Source organism: Triturus cristatus, chromosome 12 (assembly GCF_964204655.1).
Source record: "Triturus cristatus chromosome 12, aTriCri1.1, whole genome shotgun sequence".
Taxonomy (NCBI): Eukaryota; Metazoa; Chordata; class Amphibia; order Caudata; family Salamandridae; genus Triturus; species Triturus cristatus.
The window spans coordinates 53553389-53570839 of NC_140595.1; the positions used below are offsets into that span (position 1 = coordinate 53553389).

A 17451-nucleotide genomic window follows, 5' to 3' on the forward strand; every position below is an offset into this window, starting at 1 on the left:
CACCACCAACGAGGATGAAGCAGTATTCCTGGACCCGGTCTTCACAATGGACCAAGAAGGTATAAGAACGAGAGTCGGCAACAAAGCAACTGACAGGAACATCCTTCTATTGTTTGAACGCTTTCATCCAAAAGCACTCCTGCTGAACCCCCCCCGTTGGACAGTTCCTCAGGGTCAGAAGAAACTGATCCTCTCTGGAGGTCTTTGAAACACAGGCAAAGACACTAGAAGAAAAATTGATCACACGCCATTACCTGAGTAAACTGGTGAAGAGAGCGAAGAAAAGAGCGAGAAATAATAACCGAGATGCCCTGCTGGAAATTTACAAGAAACCTGAGAATGACAGAGTTGTCTGTGTCACCACATACACTCCCATTTCAAATGAAGTCCAGGATATAATACGCAAGAACTGGCATATCATAAATGAGGGTATGAAACAATTACCTTAACAGCTTTTTGCTTTCGAAAGAAACACAAGCATTCGGGATGAATTGGTCCACGCAAAAACACCACCATTACAAACCCAGACCCTAACAGCGCTATGGGACAACCATCGGCCGGTAGGCCATTATCCATGTGGTAACTGCGTAGCATGTCAATTCACCAAAACCACAAAAGAGGTTGATATCAAGACAGGAGACCATGGATTCTGAAGGATGTGACCAACAGTAACAGTGAAAATGTTATGTGTCACATTACCACCCCATGTGGTCTTCTCTATGTGGGAATGACCACTCGGAAAGTGAAGACACAAATTAACGAACATAGAAGCTAGATCCGGTACAAGAAGACCAATACGAAACTAACGCGCCATTACCTTGAAAAAGGCCACAGAGACGTGGATATGGAGTGGGTAGATCTGGAGAAAATTACTACATGTCAAGATATCCAGAAAATACTTCTTACTCGCGAACAAAGATGGATGTACTGTTTTAAGACCTGGGAAATCGGACTGAAAAGGCTGGCAGAGAGGAAACTTGTAATATGCTTGGCGGTGCCACAACGGCATCGCAAGCACAATACTGCCTCCCATTGCTGCAACACAGCCGGGGAGCGGCAGTTCCCCGGCAGATGCAGTGGGCCTGCAGCGGTCTGACCACCAAACTCAAAACAGGGCAGGCGGACCGCTGGTGCGGCAGTAGCTGCCGCTCCACCTGGGTTGGACCGCTATACTCAGCATCACCCCCTATCACATATCTAGTCATTGCAACAGCTGAAGGTTCTATTATCTATTCGCTGCAATAATGCTCTTGGTATTGGCCTTCGAAGGATAAAAGGCCGGCGGACACGCTGGGGTTCGAAATTATGATGCAGAAATGTCATACATATCCCTACCCTGCACCGATATGTCAGTCAAGCCTTCCGATCAGTTTGTTCTGAACATCTGATATGCCATTCTACGGCTGCAAAATTTCCAGGTTAAATAAAATTGTTTAGCATTTTCCACATATTCCAGCACTGGCTTTATATAGTTTGTGGATTTTAAATATTAACAATGTGTTTCTGACTAATGAGGATCAAAAGTTATGAAAAACATCGCACAGAGAGTGGAACACACTGTCTGGTACTTTTTCCCTCCTTCACACACTTTTAACTCTTGCTGTATTCAGCCAGTTATATAGGTGACAACTTGGTCCGGTTGGTATTAACATCCCCAAGGGATGGACTGGGCGAAGGGAGTTTTCACTCCCATCTCACACATATCAAATATAATTAAAAAAGAATGTGGAAAGAGGGATTACTTATTTTCATGAAAATGTTTTATTTAAATATTCATGTAAATTTCTACTTGCATCACAGGATCACCCTCACAGAACCAGTTATTTCAAGACACGCTCAGAGTTTAAAAGAACTCTACAGATTTTCCTCCTGTTTTAAGATCCGTATCTTGAATCCACAGATCTCTCCTGGTGAGCACATGCATAATAAATATGAAATGTATAATTCCCTCCTTCGAGATTACTTCTGAATTTAAAAGTTTGCTTCTACATTACCATAATGATCGCGCAGAGCAAACTAAAAACAGAAGGCAACAGTTAGATTGTATCTGGATGTGTAAAATAAAAGAGGCACTTTTTGGGGTTTTTTTCTTTTTTTTTTTGCAAGGGTTTGTGTTTGTGTAGAGTGCAACACTGTATATGTTTTATGTGACCTATTTTACCCGGGAAGGTAAGAAGGATATTGTTACCAAACTCCCATGCCCCTGTTCCTGCTGCGGAAGGTAAAATCAATAACTGTTGCAGAAAACAAAAACAAATTGTAACCAGCTCTGCAGAAAGCATACAATTATCCCTAATAAAGCTATGCATTTTTATAGCATTGGGACATTTTTTTTTGTTTCAGTGTGCGTTAAAAAAAACATAACGCACAGATTCATAATTAATTCGCTGCATAATGTACCTTTCCTTGCCGCATATTTAACCTAGCCGCATACGTAAATCATTCACTGGGGCATGATATTAGTGGCCTAGAATTCCCACCCCCCCCCCCCACACAAACACACACAGCAGAGCCGTGGTTTATCACGTGTCCACAACACTTTTTTTCGAAGTGGTGAGTGCTGATTTAAGGCCTCGCAAACACCTGGCCCCGAGTTACCTGCTGCAAACCTTTCCCTTGCTTTTGTTCCACAATAAAATGTAAAGTGCGCGCCGGATGCTCGGGAGCAGCCGGTGCCAGGCGGGGAGCGCCGGGAGGCGGGGCGGGGGGGGGGGTAGGGTCCGGGAAAAACAGGTCAAGTTCAAATGCAAATAGCACTTTCTCTGTTGACGTCTACACGCCTGGTGGGCGGGGCCTGATTCACGGGGAAAGCCCGCACAGACACGAGCACGCGCACAGAGCGTGCACGCACAGGCAGCCGGCTCACCGCGGTACCACGCAGAGGCAGGCTGCCTACAGGCCCAGCCGCTCACGCACTTCAACAATCCATGCACGCGTAAACACCTACACGTGCACACGCAAAGATGCTCATGTGTGTACGTGGGATGGGGCACACTCTTACACGCCGTACTACACACACACACAGCTGTCAGCTATCCCTGGCCCATGTGTGACTAGCTGCTCCAGTCCAGTTTTTTTTCTTTGGATTCTGGGACTTGTAGTCCAGGTTTTAAAATCAATTAACACGACTAAAAATCTCAGAATGGCAAAGAAAACACTGGGACTGGGGCAGGTACTGACGCAGAGCCCTTTAATACTGACGGGGCAGCACACAGAAGTATACATGGGGTTCTGAAGGCACACCACCGTCGATGGCATCTCTAGAGGGGGGAGCCAGGTCGGACCTGTGCCCCAGCTTTATTTGTTCTGGGTCCCGCCCCCCTTGGGCCCCACACCACCAGCGGTTGTCCAAATATTTCATTTTGCAAAGCAGTGTTGTTTGCTTAAAATTGTTAAATATTGCTGTCTGTATATGTGTGATTATATCTAAATTTAAATGTAAAGATATAGATATAAACATTTTAAGCATATATATAAAATACATATATATGTGTACATACAAATATATATATATATATATATAAATACACACAAAGATAGATACACACATTTGTAGGTGTCTCCAACGCTTGTATCTGTGCCCCAGTGTGCGCACCTCCTTAAAATACACCTCCAGAGAAACCATAGACCCGCCCACCAGGATGACGTTACCAGTCTCACAGGCACCCAAAATGTCCCACACTCACAGAGCGGCTGATAGACTCTCACAAACACATTCTTACACACAGTACCAGACAAACTCACACACACCCTCACATTGTACACAGAGGTCTACTAGGCAAACAGCAACACACTGTCACTCACACACCACATGCAGTCCATTATAGGCCCAATCACGGATGTACACAAACAGAAACCAGCACATGCAGAAGGTTAGATGCAGCACAACATTCAAACACACACAAAACTGCCAATGCTGATACACAGACTTTGACTCACACTTAATACACGTCTAGCTGCATGGACAAGCAGCAGACAAGCAGACCAGACCTTCGATCTATGCCTCACTTACCACACATCTATCTATCCATCTATATATCCATCCATCTATCTGCCTATCTCTCTCTTTGTGTGTCTGTCTGTCATTGAGATATTAGCCATACATCTTACACTGACAGGCCTCATAGCTGTCAGCTGGCCCCTTGTCATGTGGAAAGCTTTAAGTCACTCCTGTTTTTTTCAGAGAGCAGCAGTGTGCACGATGGGACATGTTGGCCCGTGCTCATAAACAAGAATTATGACTACAAACTCCAGCACCATTAGTGCTAATGGCTGAAAAAGACACAACTGCTGACACTCTGCCTTATGACAAGGAGCTAACGGAGAGCTGTGAGGCCTGAACAGATGAGAGGCGCTTACACAGTCCCCACCAAGACATACACACATATATAAAGGCACCCATATTTACATACTTGCACCCAACCACCATACAGCGCATTCACCTGGTCCTAGAGGTGCATAGCTCCAAAGAAAGACGAATATAGATTCAAACAGAACTTTCGATACCGACACACATATGCACACACTCAAATCGGCCTGGGCGGGGAACTCCACTCCGTTCGCGGAGTTTTTTGCACTCAGGGGAGCTCGCAGAGTTCTGAAAAACTCTGCTCCACATAGCAGAGTTTTTTCCTCGCTTCCCAATGGTAAGTTGATGAGCGCAAGCGAAGAAAATCCAACGTTTGACCACTTCCCAGCGAGATTTCTCAGTGCGGGTGGTCGCGGATGGTCACTACTGCTCGTGTTGAGAAATCTTCTATTAGTGTTAAGGAAGCTGCCGCTCGAGTAGAACTTATACTCGAGCGACAGTAGGAAGCAGGGCCCTCCTGCACTGTGCGAGATGTCGTTCACGCTGATTTTACAGCACGGGACAAACTAAAAATCATTGCGAACGGCGTGAGGTAACTCGCTCCGTCGCTCGCAGAGCTCCGTGTAGCTTGGCGGAGTTTTTTTATGCCACTTCATGGAGTTCCACATAACGGATCTCCGCGAACTCCACCCATATTTAATAGATACACACACACAGATATAGACACACCCACACACACAGTCATTGAGATGCAGATACAGACATTTGAGTCAGAATGAAACACTGCTTCAGTGCCACTAAAGACAACTACTTACAAACTGCAAAAGATACCAACATAAAACATGCATAAACAAAGAAAGAGAAAGACACAAAAACACAGGTCTTGCTTTCAAATTATGCAACGGTAGCTGAAAGCAATGCCGACGGAACTAACTAGAACACGGCAAGGCATTGCCTTCTGACAAATTGTTGTTTATGTTTTTTAAATGGGGACTAGTGCTTACAAACCACTCTCACTTTGCAGTCAGAGAAAGAAAAGTAAAGTGAGTCGAGTGACAATCTAGCCAGTGTGCAGAGTGTGAAAGCAAAGGCTGTAGGATGTCATTTTTTGTAACACAAAACAAAGTGTAAATACCTGTAAACTAACTGTATACATTCAGCATTTAGGGAAGCAAAAGCAAAGCACACATTTTTGGTACTTCTTGAGTGTGATGGAAACAAATATGTTAATAGGGTCAAAACAAATCAAGACACTTTACTCGGTGATACACAAATGATAAATATTCACTGAAGCCCGATTTCCACACATTATCGTTTGTGTGTAATATAGTTTTATCAGTAAACTGCATGCCTGTGCAAATTGAGTGGCCATTTCAAAGGAAAATAAGCTGCTAGTAAATGACAGTGCGCTACCACACGATGCTTTAGGGATATCAAAAAACAGCCTGCCTCACGTACACTAAAGCAAGGTGGGTCGCAAAAGTTTGCCGTTCTAAAAATTGGGCTGCGGTTCTACAAAGTTTGGGAAACACTGAGCTAGCGGGTAAAAGGAAAGCGTTAATTCTGAATCACTGTCTCCAGAAGGAGGGGGCCCTCCCAAGGGAAAAGTAAAATTGAAACCTGGTCTTTTATGCTGTGGCCGCTGAAGAGGGGGGTCAAGATGAGGAAGTTGTCTCACACTGCAAGAGGCTCGTCAGCGATCCTACTTTCGATGAGTTTCTCAGCTTGCGTACATTTATTTGTGTTGGGTGGGGGTTGGGATGGGAGCTCAAATATTTTTTTGAATAAGCGTGGGTGGCTGAAACGTTGCCTGAAACGTTGCTGCTCGCAGCCTAACTCACTTTTAGATTATTATTTTTTTACTCTTCAAGGAAAACTGGGTGTGTTTCACAGAGAGGGTTGGGCGAGCGGTGAGGTGGGCCGACAAAACCCAGGACACGAGGTTCTCTCCAATGGGGAAGCCATGTTGGCCAATTTTTCAACTTAACCCGATTGTTTGACTCGAGGGAGTTCGGAGTGCACTTGGGAACGACGAAGAGGGCAATTTGTGGTTAAGTCATGTAAGGGAACACACTGACGCACTCACACACACAAACCCGCAAAATAAAACCCAAGACCTTGCTTTCTTTGGCCAACAAAGCGCTGGCACAGGGTGGTAATTAACAAGAGTGAGCGGGAGAAACATAGAGTCCTGGCGATGGCTTGCAGTCGTCGGACCACAGTAGGCCTGGCAAGAAGACACACTGACGTGGTCCGGGCCAGGATTCAAGGGGCGGAGGGGAAAACCACACTTCATCCAACCTCGGGCTGCTCTATTAAAGATTCAAAACAAAAACAGATTCCGAAGAGCAAAGCTGAGCACCCGCCTGCCTAGTGCACCCTTCGAAAGAGTTAACCATGGGCAGTGCCAGTCTGGGAGGGGCATAGCCTCGCTCGGCCGAAAGAAAAGAATGCCAACCACACGGAAAACCGTCAACGCTGAGGCTGGGAAAGTGAAACACAAAGGGTTCTTTCATGTATTTTATCTTTCTTTCTTTCAGGTTTGTTCTCGACTTCCGCATTCAGCCCCTTTCAAACCTCAGTGAATGTACCTGTTGACAGCACCAAAAGGTGTGCATGAAGCGAGAGATACATTCAGATTAAAACTAAAGAGCTACGAGGGCAACTCGGGCAGTTTCCCACAAAACAACCAATATCTATCTATCTATCTATCTATCTATCTATCTATCTATCTATCTATCTATCTATTTATTCGTGCACATAAACAACAATATTTTTTATTGACAGTGATTGCAATTTTGCACTAACAGTGCTTAGTGATAACTTGATCAATGTAAAGGAAAACTAAATATATAATATCAAATACATATTAATTGGTATATATATTTTTATGGAAATATGTATAATATTGTGTATATATATATCCTAATGTATAGGACTGTTGTCTGCAAACATTAAATGAACAGCTAACAGCTTGATCCGTGTGTCTGACTAACCATACATTGAGATATATATCTTAATGTACGGTTAGTCAGATACGCACGGATCAAGCTGTTGATTTAATGTTTGCAGACAACCGTCCAATTTGGTGAAGAGCGGCAAATGTATAAATAGTCCGGCTTCTGACTGGATTATGCATTTTACGAAAATTATACTAACTGCAACACATGTAGAAAGAGTTAACACAAGTTTCGCAACATAATGGCATAGGCCTCACCCAGAGATTGAGTGCATTCACACATGCTAGCAGGCCAACGCTGCGTGCTTTCTTTCAACTACATATATGTTTTATGATGACATAATAATGTGTTTTTATTGCACAAAATGCAGTGGTATAAAAACTCATATTTCACAGGGGCCAGTGCACCATAGAACGCACCTCAAAGGCCTCTGCAAAGCTTTACGGAGGGTCGTTGTTTAATCAATATTCTCATCACGAAAGATAAAACCTGACCAGACAAATTCCCCCTAGCGAGCACTGTTAGTTGCACCGTGGAGACAACAGCGTCAACATGTGTCCCTTCGACAAATAGAATATGATTTATTTTTACAAAGCAGTGATTTTTTTTTTTTACTTCTAAAATTCTACATTCTTAATTACATACTTATTTTATCTTCTTCTTTTTTTACTGCAAACACTATAATTCAGCATTTTGTCTATTGGTTTCAATAAACATTCTTGTTGGGAAAAACAGCTATTTCAAGCCAACTATCCCAAACGAAGCATGCATTAAAAAAAAAAATGCAAAACACGTATCCCTGGTGTTAGAGAGCCATTGATATTTACAAACCACTTGACCTTTGGCCTCTTGGTTGTTGTAGTCACCAAAACCTCTAGACTGCCTGGTGTAATGCATAGAGGCAGATGTGCAGTCATATGCTGTTTTATTTTCATTACCATTGTTGAGCGAGAGGAGCATTTTCACCCACTCAAACCTTTGCCTCTCATAAATACAAATATAATATACACACATATGTGTGAATACATATCTGTGTGTGTGTGTATGTCTACATATATTTGTTTATAGGTGTGTGTGTATATATGTATATATATATTTGTGTCTATAGATGCGTGTATATATGTCTATATATATATTTGTGTGTCTATAGATGTGTGTATATATGTATGTATATATATATTTGTGTGTCTATAGATGTGTGTATATATGTATATATTTGTGTGTCTATAGATTTCTGTATATATGTATATATATTTGTGTGTCTATAGATGTGTATATATGTGGGTGGGTGTCTATAAATGTGTGTATATATGTAGGTGAGTGTATATATACGTGTGTGTTGGTGTACATGTGTTTGTGTGTATATATATATATATATATATATCTGTGTGTGTGTGTGTGGATATATATATATATATATCTGTGTGTGGATATATATATGTCCAGATCGGGGAAAAGAGGGGAGACAAACGCATACTACTACATATGAAAGAAGAATGTTGTTCACTATTGTAGAAAAATATAGATTCTACGTTCAAAGAAGGCTCAAAGATATAACAGTAAGCTCCAATGTAAATTAAACTTCCGTAAACACACACGTAAATACACGAACAGAGGTTTAAAACGCATCATTCTGCGGAATTCTATAGCTCTTAAGACCCGTGGCGAGGCGCTGAAGCGCTTTGTTGACGGGCAGCAGGGTACTCCGCAGCACACGAACAGGCCGCCCGCCAACTGACTCCAACATTATGGGAACCATATGTGAAGCTCTCCGGGCACCGTCTAGAAACTCCCGGCCGCCTGCGCCCACCCTGCACACCTGTCGCCCCCACTCCCTCTCCGAGCTCCAGCCACGGACCGACAGAAATCCCGCACAACTTTTCAGTTGGATACGCAAATTCAATGTTTGACGTGCAGGAGAACGGCTTCCCCTGGCGCAACACCGGCGCCTGTATGTTATTAGGCACTCGGCGGACTCAGTGTGTGATCTTGGGCATTCACTGAAAACAAGGCAACATGTACGTGCCAAGTAAGAAATTCCGCGGCCTGTGTGTTTAAGATGGTGTCCAACTACTGGACTCATGACAAGGAAGTTTACACAACAGAGTCAAGTCGCCAGGTTCTTAAAGCGCCAAGTACTCGGATATTTAGTGCTGCGCGGTGGCGCGCACTTCGGACAGACGTGAAAAGGGCATGCTTTTTCATCCTTTTATGTACCGTCTCTGATGGCTCCGTAGGCAGAACGCCCGCCCCCCTTCACCTGTCCACGCCCAGGTACCTTCCTGCAAAATCACTTTCTAAAGACGCCCCCATAGACACTGCCCAACAGTTCCAGCGCATTGAGTCCAAAGAGGAACCCACAGTCGCTATTGTGTGTCTTAATTGCGAAGGGGCTCGCCTCTTTGCCATTCCCCAGACCAAACACTGCACGCAGAGCCAGGCGCCTCCGCTCTGAATCTCCCCCACAACACAGTTTGCGCACTGGCCTTAAATTCGCAAAATGTAAAAGCAAAAATATCTGTGATTGGAAAAATGTTCTTTAGCCCACGCGCCTGCCCTGGCAGCGCCTGCGTCCTGGCCCGCCTAACTCACTTGGCATCAACCCCCTTCCCGCGTATTTTTCCTACGCAATTAGTGAGGGGTGTCCTATAACGCCAACATGGCGCTTTACTGCAACTTTAAGGCGCTTCTTTGACGCTATAAAAAAATAACGAATAAAAAGCGCAGGTATAAAGATGCCTTCTGTAGCGCACCGCCAAGATTTCGGTTGCCTCTGGGCGCCTCCGGGCTGAAGAGACTGGGCCAATGTTGTCGTTCAGAGCTGAATACTTGTGTTCAACTGGCTTCCGAGCACTTCTAATTGTAAACTAGAGGCTACAGGGCGGGTAACAAATAAAGCCATGTGCCCAGGATCACACGGCGTTCTTCAAGCGTCAATTAATAATATTGTGCCTGAAAAGGGGGCAAAGACCGCTCAGCCTGCCTTTGCATTTGAGAACATGTAGGGAAATGTGGGGAAGTGTGTCTTATGCCGCCTCAATGCATGCCTCAAATGGGCAGATTGCAGATTTCTGGCACCGCCCCTCACCTGGCCCCCATCCCACAACCCCTTCCGGAAGCATGTCTAAATAAAAAGAAATTGCGCTCTCTAGAAACACTCGCACCTGCAACAGCGCTGCAAAAATCGACCTGATCTGCATAACCCAATCCCAAACAAAAGGAACTCCAAACTCACCCCGACTCCAAATATTCCAAATGAGACAAGAAACAAACACACACACACACACACACATATATATATATATATATATATATATATACGTTATTATTTTTTAGCAGGCCCCTACTCGGGGGGGGGGGGGGGGGGCGAATAAGCCACCGCGCAGACCTGGGGCAGGTAGCGAGAGGGTGAAGGTGCAATGCAGCCCACAAATATGAAAACTGTTCCACGTGGACACAGTGTGCCCGGGCTGCGGTGGGCAGTGTGCCCACAACTGAAGGAAAAAAAAAGAGCCGGGAAAGGTGCCATTCAAAAAGCACAACGGTTTATCCAGAGAAACTCCCCGGGGCAAATGGAACGAGGCATTGTGGCGGTGCCAGTTTACCTGTGCCATGCAGAACAGGTACTGGAAGTCGATGGGGCGGTGGAGTGAAATAAAAACACCACATACCGGGCATTTCACGGGTCCCTGGGCACCGCTGCCTTCGCTCAGGCCTGTGCCAGCCCCGTCAAACTGCGAGGCGTGGGGGTGGGGGGGGGGGTGGGGGGGGGCAGGGCATGAAGGAAGGGTTGGGTGGCATAAACATATAGGAAAACATGCACTATATTCTAAAAGCACACACTGCCCCTGAAAAGACTGAGTCTCCCTACGCACAGTACATACTCTTCCAGTGCCAACTCTGAACACTGGCGGACAGGGGGTGGGGGTTGTGTGTGGCAAGAAGTATTGCATTTTTGTTTAACAGAAAATCACACTAGGAACCAGAATTATATATATGTGTATATATATATATATATATATATATATATATATATATAATATTAAGAGAGATATGGGCGATCCAGGCGCTATACGGCCCACATGGGGAGGGTTTTGAGCAGGGTGGAAGGTAACTAGCACATGGCATATTGAAGACAACTTCTTTCAACACTAACCATCGCTTCCCCGTAAAAAATGAGACCCCGAGAAATAGTAAAAGCAGTGCCAGTGTGCCAGGCAGAGATGGGGCGGCGTCATATAGTGTGGTGAGTGCGTTTCAGAGGCTCGTGGGGGCATCGCACTTCATACATCTACTTTTTCAAACCACCCCATCCCTTTTCTAAAAATATAATATCGTCCCAAACAAGCAAGTGCGGTGCCACTCTCTCCGGGACTCGGTGCCCATGGGCAGAGGGTTACTGTGGACAGAGTGCACGTGAAAGAAACACCAGCCGCCATATAGGGAGAGGGCACAGTTTCACCAAATAACCGGCTGTTTACCCTCAAAAACCCGCACCTACACTTCTGTGAAAGATCGGGTGGCATCCGTGCCAACTAACTGGCAACATTCTCTGCCAAGGGCACAGTCTGTGACCACAGAGCGACGCCTCATAGATCGAAACCGTCGGCTTCACAAAACACCCCGAGGCCTGTTGAATGGCGGACGGAGGCGGGCACTGCCCAAGGCATTGGAGATACATACACGGCGGAGACTGGCAGTGCCCAGTGCGTTACAGACTTCACAACGCATAGGAAAGGAGTGCGGGCAACAAGGACCGCAAAATAAAAAAATAAAAAAACACCGCTCCAAAACAACAGTATTCTTAAATAAAAACCAAGAATATAACTGCAGCCGTGGTGCCAAGGGGCATGGCAGTATCATGGCCAACGGTCCGAGGGTGAGGACACATAAAACAGAACGCCCTAAATCTGGACTACACGCCCCCAAAAGCTATTTTCCTGAAATAAAGTGATTAAAAAGTTCGGTTGGCACTGCCAGGCTGCAGCGAAGGCCGCGAAGGGGAGGGGTGACTAGCCGGCGGGCAGCAGCGCAAGCATCATTTCAACATATACCTAAAAACATGGCACAGACGGGCAGTGACTGCGCACCAAGTCCGCACGCACGTGCCCCAAAATGCCTTGGCACTGCCAACCTGAACTGACCTGCCTTTCAGACCAAAAGTGATGGGTGAAACATGCGTGCCAGACAAGCACCCACCTTCTGGAAGTATTACCCCTCAGCAGCACCCCAAATAAAGTGCACGTTTCCCATCATGTGTGCCCTGGCAGTGCCAATCGTTGTCCTCGTATGCACAGCCTGGGGGAGGCAAGCGGTGTCATCAGGCAGACAGACACACGTGGAGTTTGCACAGGCCGTGCCCACACCACGACGGCACAGTGAGCTGGCATGCTAAAGCCAGGGCGCTTTGGCAGTGCCAACCTAAAATATATCAGAATGCTGAGGAGACGAGGGGCACGCTTTCTATACACAAAGGAAAATAAACTTTGAGAAAAAGGGGTCCACCTTGGCAGTAGCGCGCGACGTGCCCACGAACATCACAAAAGTGCCCAAGAGTGACACCCCGTGTCTCCTTCAAAGCCACGTGAAGGAGAGGCATAAAACAGCAAAAGGCATGTTCTGAAAAGTATAGCTCCCACCCCCACGCTAGACAAGCGACAAGGCGCACTGGCCGTGCCGACCTGTGGTCCCTACGCAGCGCCCTGGTGGAGAGACGGTGCCATGTTATAAACACGTCTCTGTAGCACCCCGCGCGGGTCAGAGGGCACAGACAGCAGCCAGCAGAGACTGGCAGTGCCAACCCTGATGGCTTCTGTAGAGCCCACGTGCGGTGAGGCGCTTCCCTATCAGAACATGTATGTTCAAAGTGTTACCTAGCACCACACTGGCGCACACGTGCCTTCGCAGCGCTCCTTCTCAGATAAGTAGACAAACAGACACATACATAAATATTTATGTTACCACACCCCCAGATGCACCACACCGGCATATTCGCCCACCGCTGTGGCCTCCAGATTAGGAATCCGGGCACTGCCAGTCGCTCCCTTATGCCAGCCCAAGGCAGACGGGTGTACCAGTCTGGCGCGTCATAAAACCGAAACAAAGAATAGTTTTTGACAATAATAGCCTTTTATATTAGCATCCGCCCCTTTCACGAAAGTACAGAAACACAAGAAAAGTTCCCTGGCACTGCCAACTTTTTGCCCCGTTTTTTGATCCCAAGAGAAAATATTTACATCAACATGAAGAAAACATATAGATGAACTGTCTCCCTGCGCACTATACATCCAATCCACCCGCCAACCGGGAGCTCCCAAAATGCCAGGACAACGAGTGCCAACCCCTGCCCGAGGTAGGTGAAAAGCTCGATGCCAGCAAAACACACAGCGAAGTAAACATTTTTTCAGAAGCGAAGCCCCTACCATGCCAGAGAACCCCACTCAGTCCAACCACACCCCCAAATAGTGCCCTGGCACTGCCAACCTGCTGCTTCTGCACAGCCAAGGGCGGGGGAAGGGAGGAAAGCCCGCCCTTTTCTCTGCTCCAAAAAGTACTAGCATGGTTCTGGAAAAAGCCCAAAGTGTACAGTTTTTGGGGTGATGCCCGGCGGTGCCCCCGGGGTGTGCCAGGGAGCCTTACCTGGGTGAGGCAGAGGGGGGAGGAATACATCATGGTGCCCTGGAAGGGGAGCTGCCCAGGCTGGAAAGTTACTGAGTCATGTGGCGAAGGCAGCGGGGGCCCGGGCTCTGCTGCCCGGAGTCCGGATGGAGGGTCCCGGGTAGAGGGGGCCGCTGGGGCTGGATGCCCATCCAGGGGGTTCTCAGCGGATCTAGGTGCCCGGGCAGCGGGGGCAGCGGGAAGGGTAGAGCGGGCCACCGGGGGGGACCTGCTCCATTTGGGAAATGGGCAGAGATAGAGAAGGAATGAAAAAAATGAAAAAAGGGAGGGAGCGGGGAAGGGTGGGGAGGGCGCAGGGTGACGCGCGGAGGCCGGCCCGGCTGGGAGACGGCCCCTTTAAAGCGGCAGGGAGCCCCGGAGGGCCGGGGTCAGGGCAGGACACGGGGGGCAGCTCCTGCCGCAGGGGGAGGCGCACACTGACAGCGGGAGGTGGGGAGAGGGAGGGGCCAAGGAAGGGAGGGGCAGGAGAGAAGGATGTGGAGAGAGAGAGGCCCGGCGCCGAGACAGAGGGGCTGAGGGAACCGGAGGGCTCAGGAAAGATGCGAGGAAGAAAGAAGGATGAAGGGAGCACAGGATTGAGGACGGAACTGGTTGGGGGGCAGGGGCGGCGAGGGAAGGGGGGCCTGGAAAGAGGAGGGCAGGGTGAAGAGAAAGAGGATGAGGAAGAGAAGAGACACGAGGCAGGGAAGACAGGGACGGGGAGGAAGAGGAGGGGGGGGCTGGAAGTGGACGGGAGAGACTTTGGTAGTGAACGGAGTGTACGCAGCACACATGTAGGCAGTGACATCATTGGTCCAATTACAATCCAGATCCCCCCCCTCAGCCCCCAGCTGGGCAGTAAGGATGCAGTCATAATTGAATGGCTGTGGCTAAAGCCCCAGGGCTCTGGTGCCACTGAACTTGCTGCACTAGTGATAGCTGAGTCCCCGATTGGGTGAGACGAGCAGGCGAACGGGAGCGTGGGCTGAGGGTACCGGAGGGCATGACAGGGGTTTGGGAAAGACAGAGGAGATGGGGTTGTAGCTTCCATTAGTGCAGCAGGTGCAGTGGCACTGGGGCCCAATCACTCATGATTAGTGCTGTATTTTACAATCCAAGCAGCACAAGGGGCAGGGGGTGGGCTTTCCTGGCACTAAGGCCCAGGACAGACCGGCTGAGGCCGAGAGACTAGGAGGAACGGCGAACAGGAGGGGAGCAGAGGACTGGAGGGAAAGAGACAACAGTCGGGATGTTAGCCAAGAGCGAGAGGAGTGGGGGGGGGGGGGGCAAGTGATGGCAGAGCGGGAGAGACATCTATCTATGGGAAACTTTGAGATGCATGCACTGTTTTCCAATCTAATGCCTTTGTGTGAAAGTTACGAATTTTCTGACAATTTACAGGGCCGGCGCTAGGCATGGGCAGTATGGGCAGCTGCCCAGGGCCCTGTAGTCAGCCCTCCAACAAGGGGCCCCGCACCAGTGCAACACACCACCAGACCACTTGTGCCCCTATCGATCCCATTGAAGAAAGGTGTCTGTTTGCAATTGGGCTTATATGTGGGGGCCTCTCAGGGATGGTGTGCGGAGGCCCAGGGGAGGGGTACACTGCATCTTGTGTCAGTTGCAAGGAGGCGTGATTGCAGGTGTGTCCTGCAGTAAGGCCTCATGCCTGGCCGCCCATTGAGAGACACTGAGGGACAGCCGTTGTCATCACTTTACCGTCTGCACAGTTTTAACTCTCCACCCTCAAGCTATTCTCACACCTTCAGCCCGATATGAGCTGCGAAAGAGGTGCTTGTAGGTGGCAGAGAGGGAGCTGCGGCCTAGGAGGAGTCTGCACAAAGCAGCTTCCGGAGCCCTGAAGGTGTCACTCATGTACATTAGAGGGGCCTGGCATATTCCCCTTCTCCCAGGGTCCCAAAAAATCCTAGAACCGGCCCTAACAATTTATGTCACATATAAACTTATTGAACACTAACAAGCGTGTAATGTAGAACAAGTCTGTTCTATCCGATCCCTCTGCGTTCCCTATGTCCACCCCTCTTCCTGTCCTCCCATGGTTATGCACGTAGAATCCCACCAACCTTCCAATAGTCCTTCTGTCCAGAAGCTTTGTGTATGAGTTACTATTTATTCACGCTAATAAATCTTGATTCATGAGTATGCCTTTTAGCCTTTAATGTAACAACATCCAATACAGAAAACAGGGTCTCAATTAGAGGCTATAAGGTGCTTAATTTGAGCCAGTGGTTTCCAGTGCTCAGCACCCGCACTTAATTGTCAACACCGCACTTATGACAGTCTGCCACATGGGGGCGCTGCTCATCTAATTTAGAAATGAGCAGAACAACATAAAAAAATACTAATACCTGCCTCCCCAGCCATTCCTTTAAATTTGGGGACCTCAAATATTCTGAATTGTCGCACTAACAGGCGAAAGAGTTGTTGTGGTACTGTCATTGACAGCGATGATGGTCAATGGGTGGTGCAAGCTGCAGTGGCCTTCTGACCAGGGCCCTGACGCTTATTATTTTACACATTAAGCACTGAGGATATGGTTAGGTTTTACCTGGCAAAAGTCAGCAGAGGCCCCGTTCGCCACCTTCTCACTTCCGCTATTTTATTTTTAAATGGGGAAACGCTGTGGTTGAGATGGACTCACCATTGGAAACACGTTTCTGGCCACAGAAGACTGGCACTGACAGCGCCTGGATACGCTATTGGGCGATTAGCTGCGCTTTATAAATCCTGATTGATTGACCCATTGGAAGGCTCGTGCTATTTAGGGCCCACCTCCCACAGTGATCGCAGCCATTTTGTTTTTCCTGATCATAGTCCAGAGCGGGAAAAAAACTAAAATTGTGTCCTATATGGTAGCGGCTGGCACAAATCGGGGTGGTAGGGCACATAGTGGGGGGGGAATATAATTTTTTTTTTAAAACACTTACCTTATCGCTTCATCCCACCTCTCTGCTCATCTCTCCTCCATCGGACCGGAACAGCAACCAGTAATCACACGCAGAATCCCCTGACCAATCACAATGCTGCAATGCAGCATTGCGATTGGTCTGAGCGCTGTTGTAGGAGACTGGGGGGCTGGGCATGTTCTCCACCCAGGCTGTAATGCAGCCTGTGTGGAGAACATGCAAAGTGCACATGAATGCTTGGCCGGCCCCACTTGCGCACTTGGAGTGGGCAAACCACTCCTCCCATGCCCTGCGAGCAGAGCAGCCTTGTACGCCCGCTTAGCAGCTGGAAACAATAAAAAGATAATAACAAGTAATTATCAATATATTTTTCCTTTATTTCACTGCTTAAAAGTAGTGGGGCGACGCTCCTCCGCCCTAGCAGAGGAGCCGCCACTGGTCCTATAGCTTGTGAGAACACTACCAGCACATCAGAGCTCCTATTTTCTGTAGTCCAAAACCAATCCCCTGCTTTAGCAATTTGTCTACTAAAGCCCCCCAAAAAAATTTTTAAACACCTGGTCTAGTCTTGCCCGGCTGGGATTGTTCCTTTTCACCA

At 47.7% G+C, this 17451-nt stretch overlaps 1 protein-coding gene across 4 annotated transcripts in view; it reads right to left on the reverse strand.

Moving 5' to 3' along the window:
• Nucleotides 1–14378, reverse strand: part of NFIC (nuclear factor I C) — a 301802-nt gene extending 287424 nt beyond the window's left edge. For 2 of the 4 annotated variants that reach the window (XM_085639060.1, XM_085639058.1), the window contains exon 1: nt 13909–14303. In XM_085639060.1, the coding sequence (XP_085495186.1) occupies nt 13909–13941 (33 nt within the window). In that variant the 5' untranslated portion in view covers nt 13942–14303. Of the gene's footprint in view, nt 1–13908 lie in introns of all 4 variants that reach the window. The other 2 variants (XM_085639057.1, XM_085639059.1) reach the window with 2 other exon arrangements.
• Between the last annotated feature and the right edge of the window lie 3073 nt (nt 14379–17451).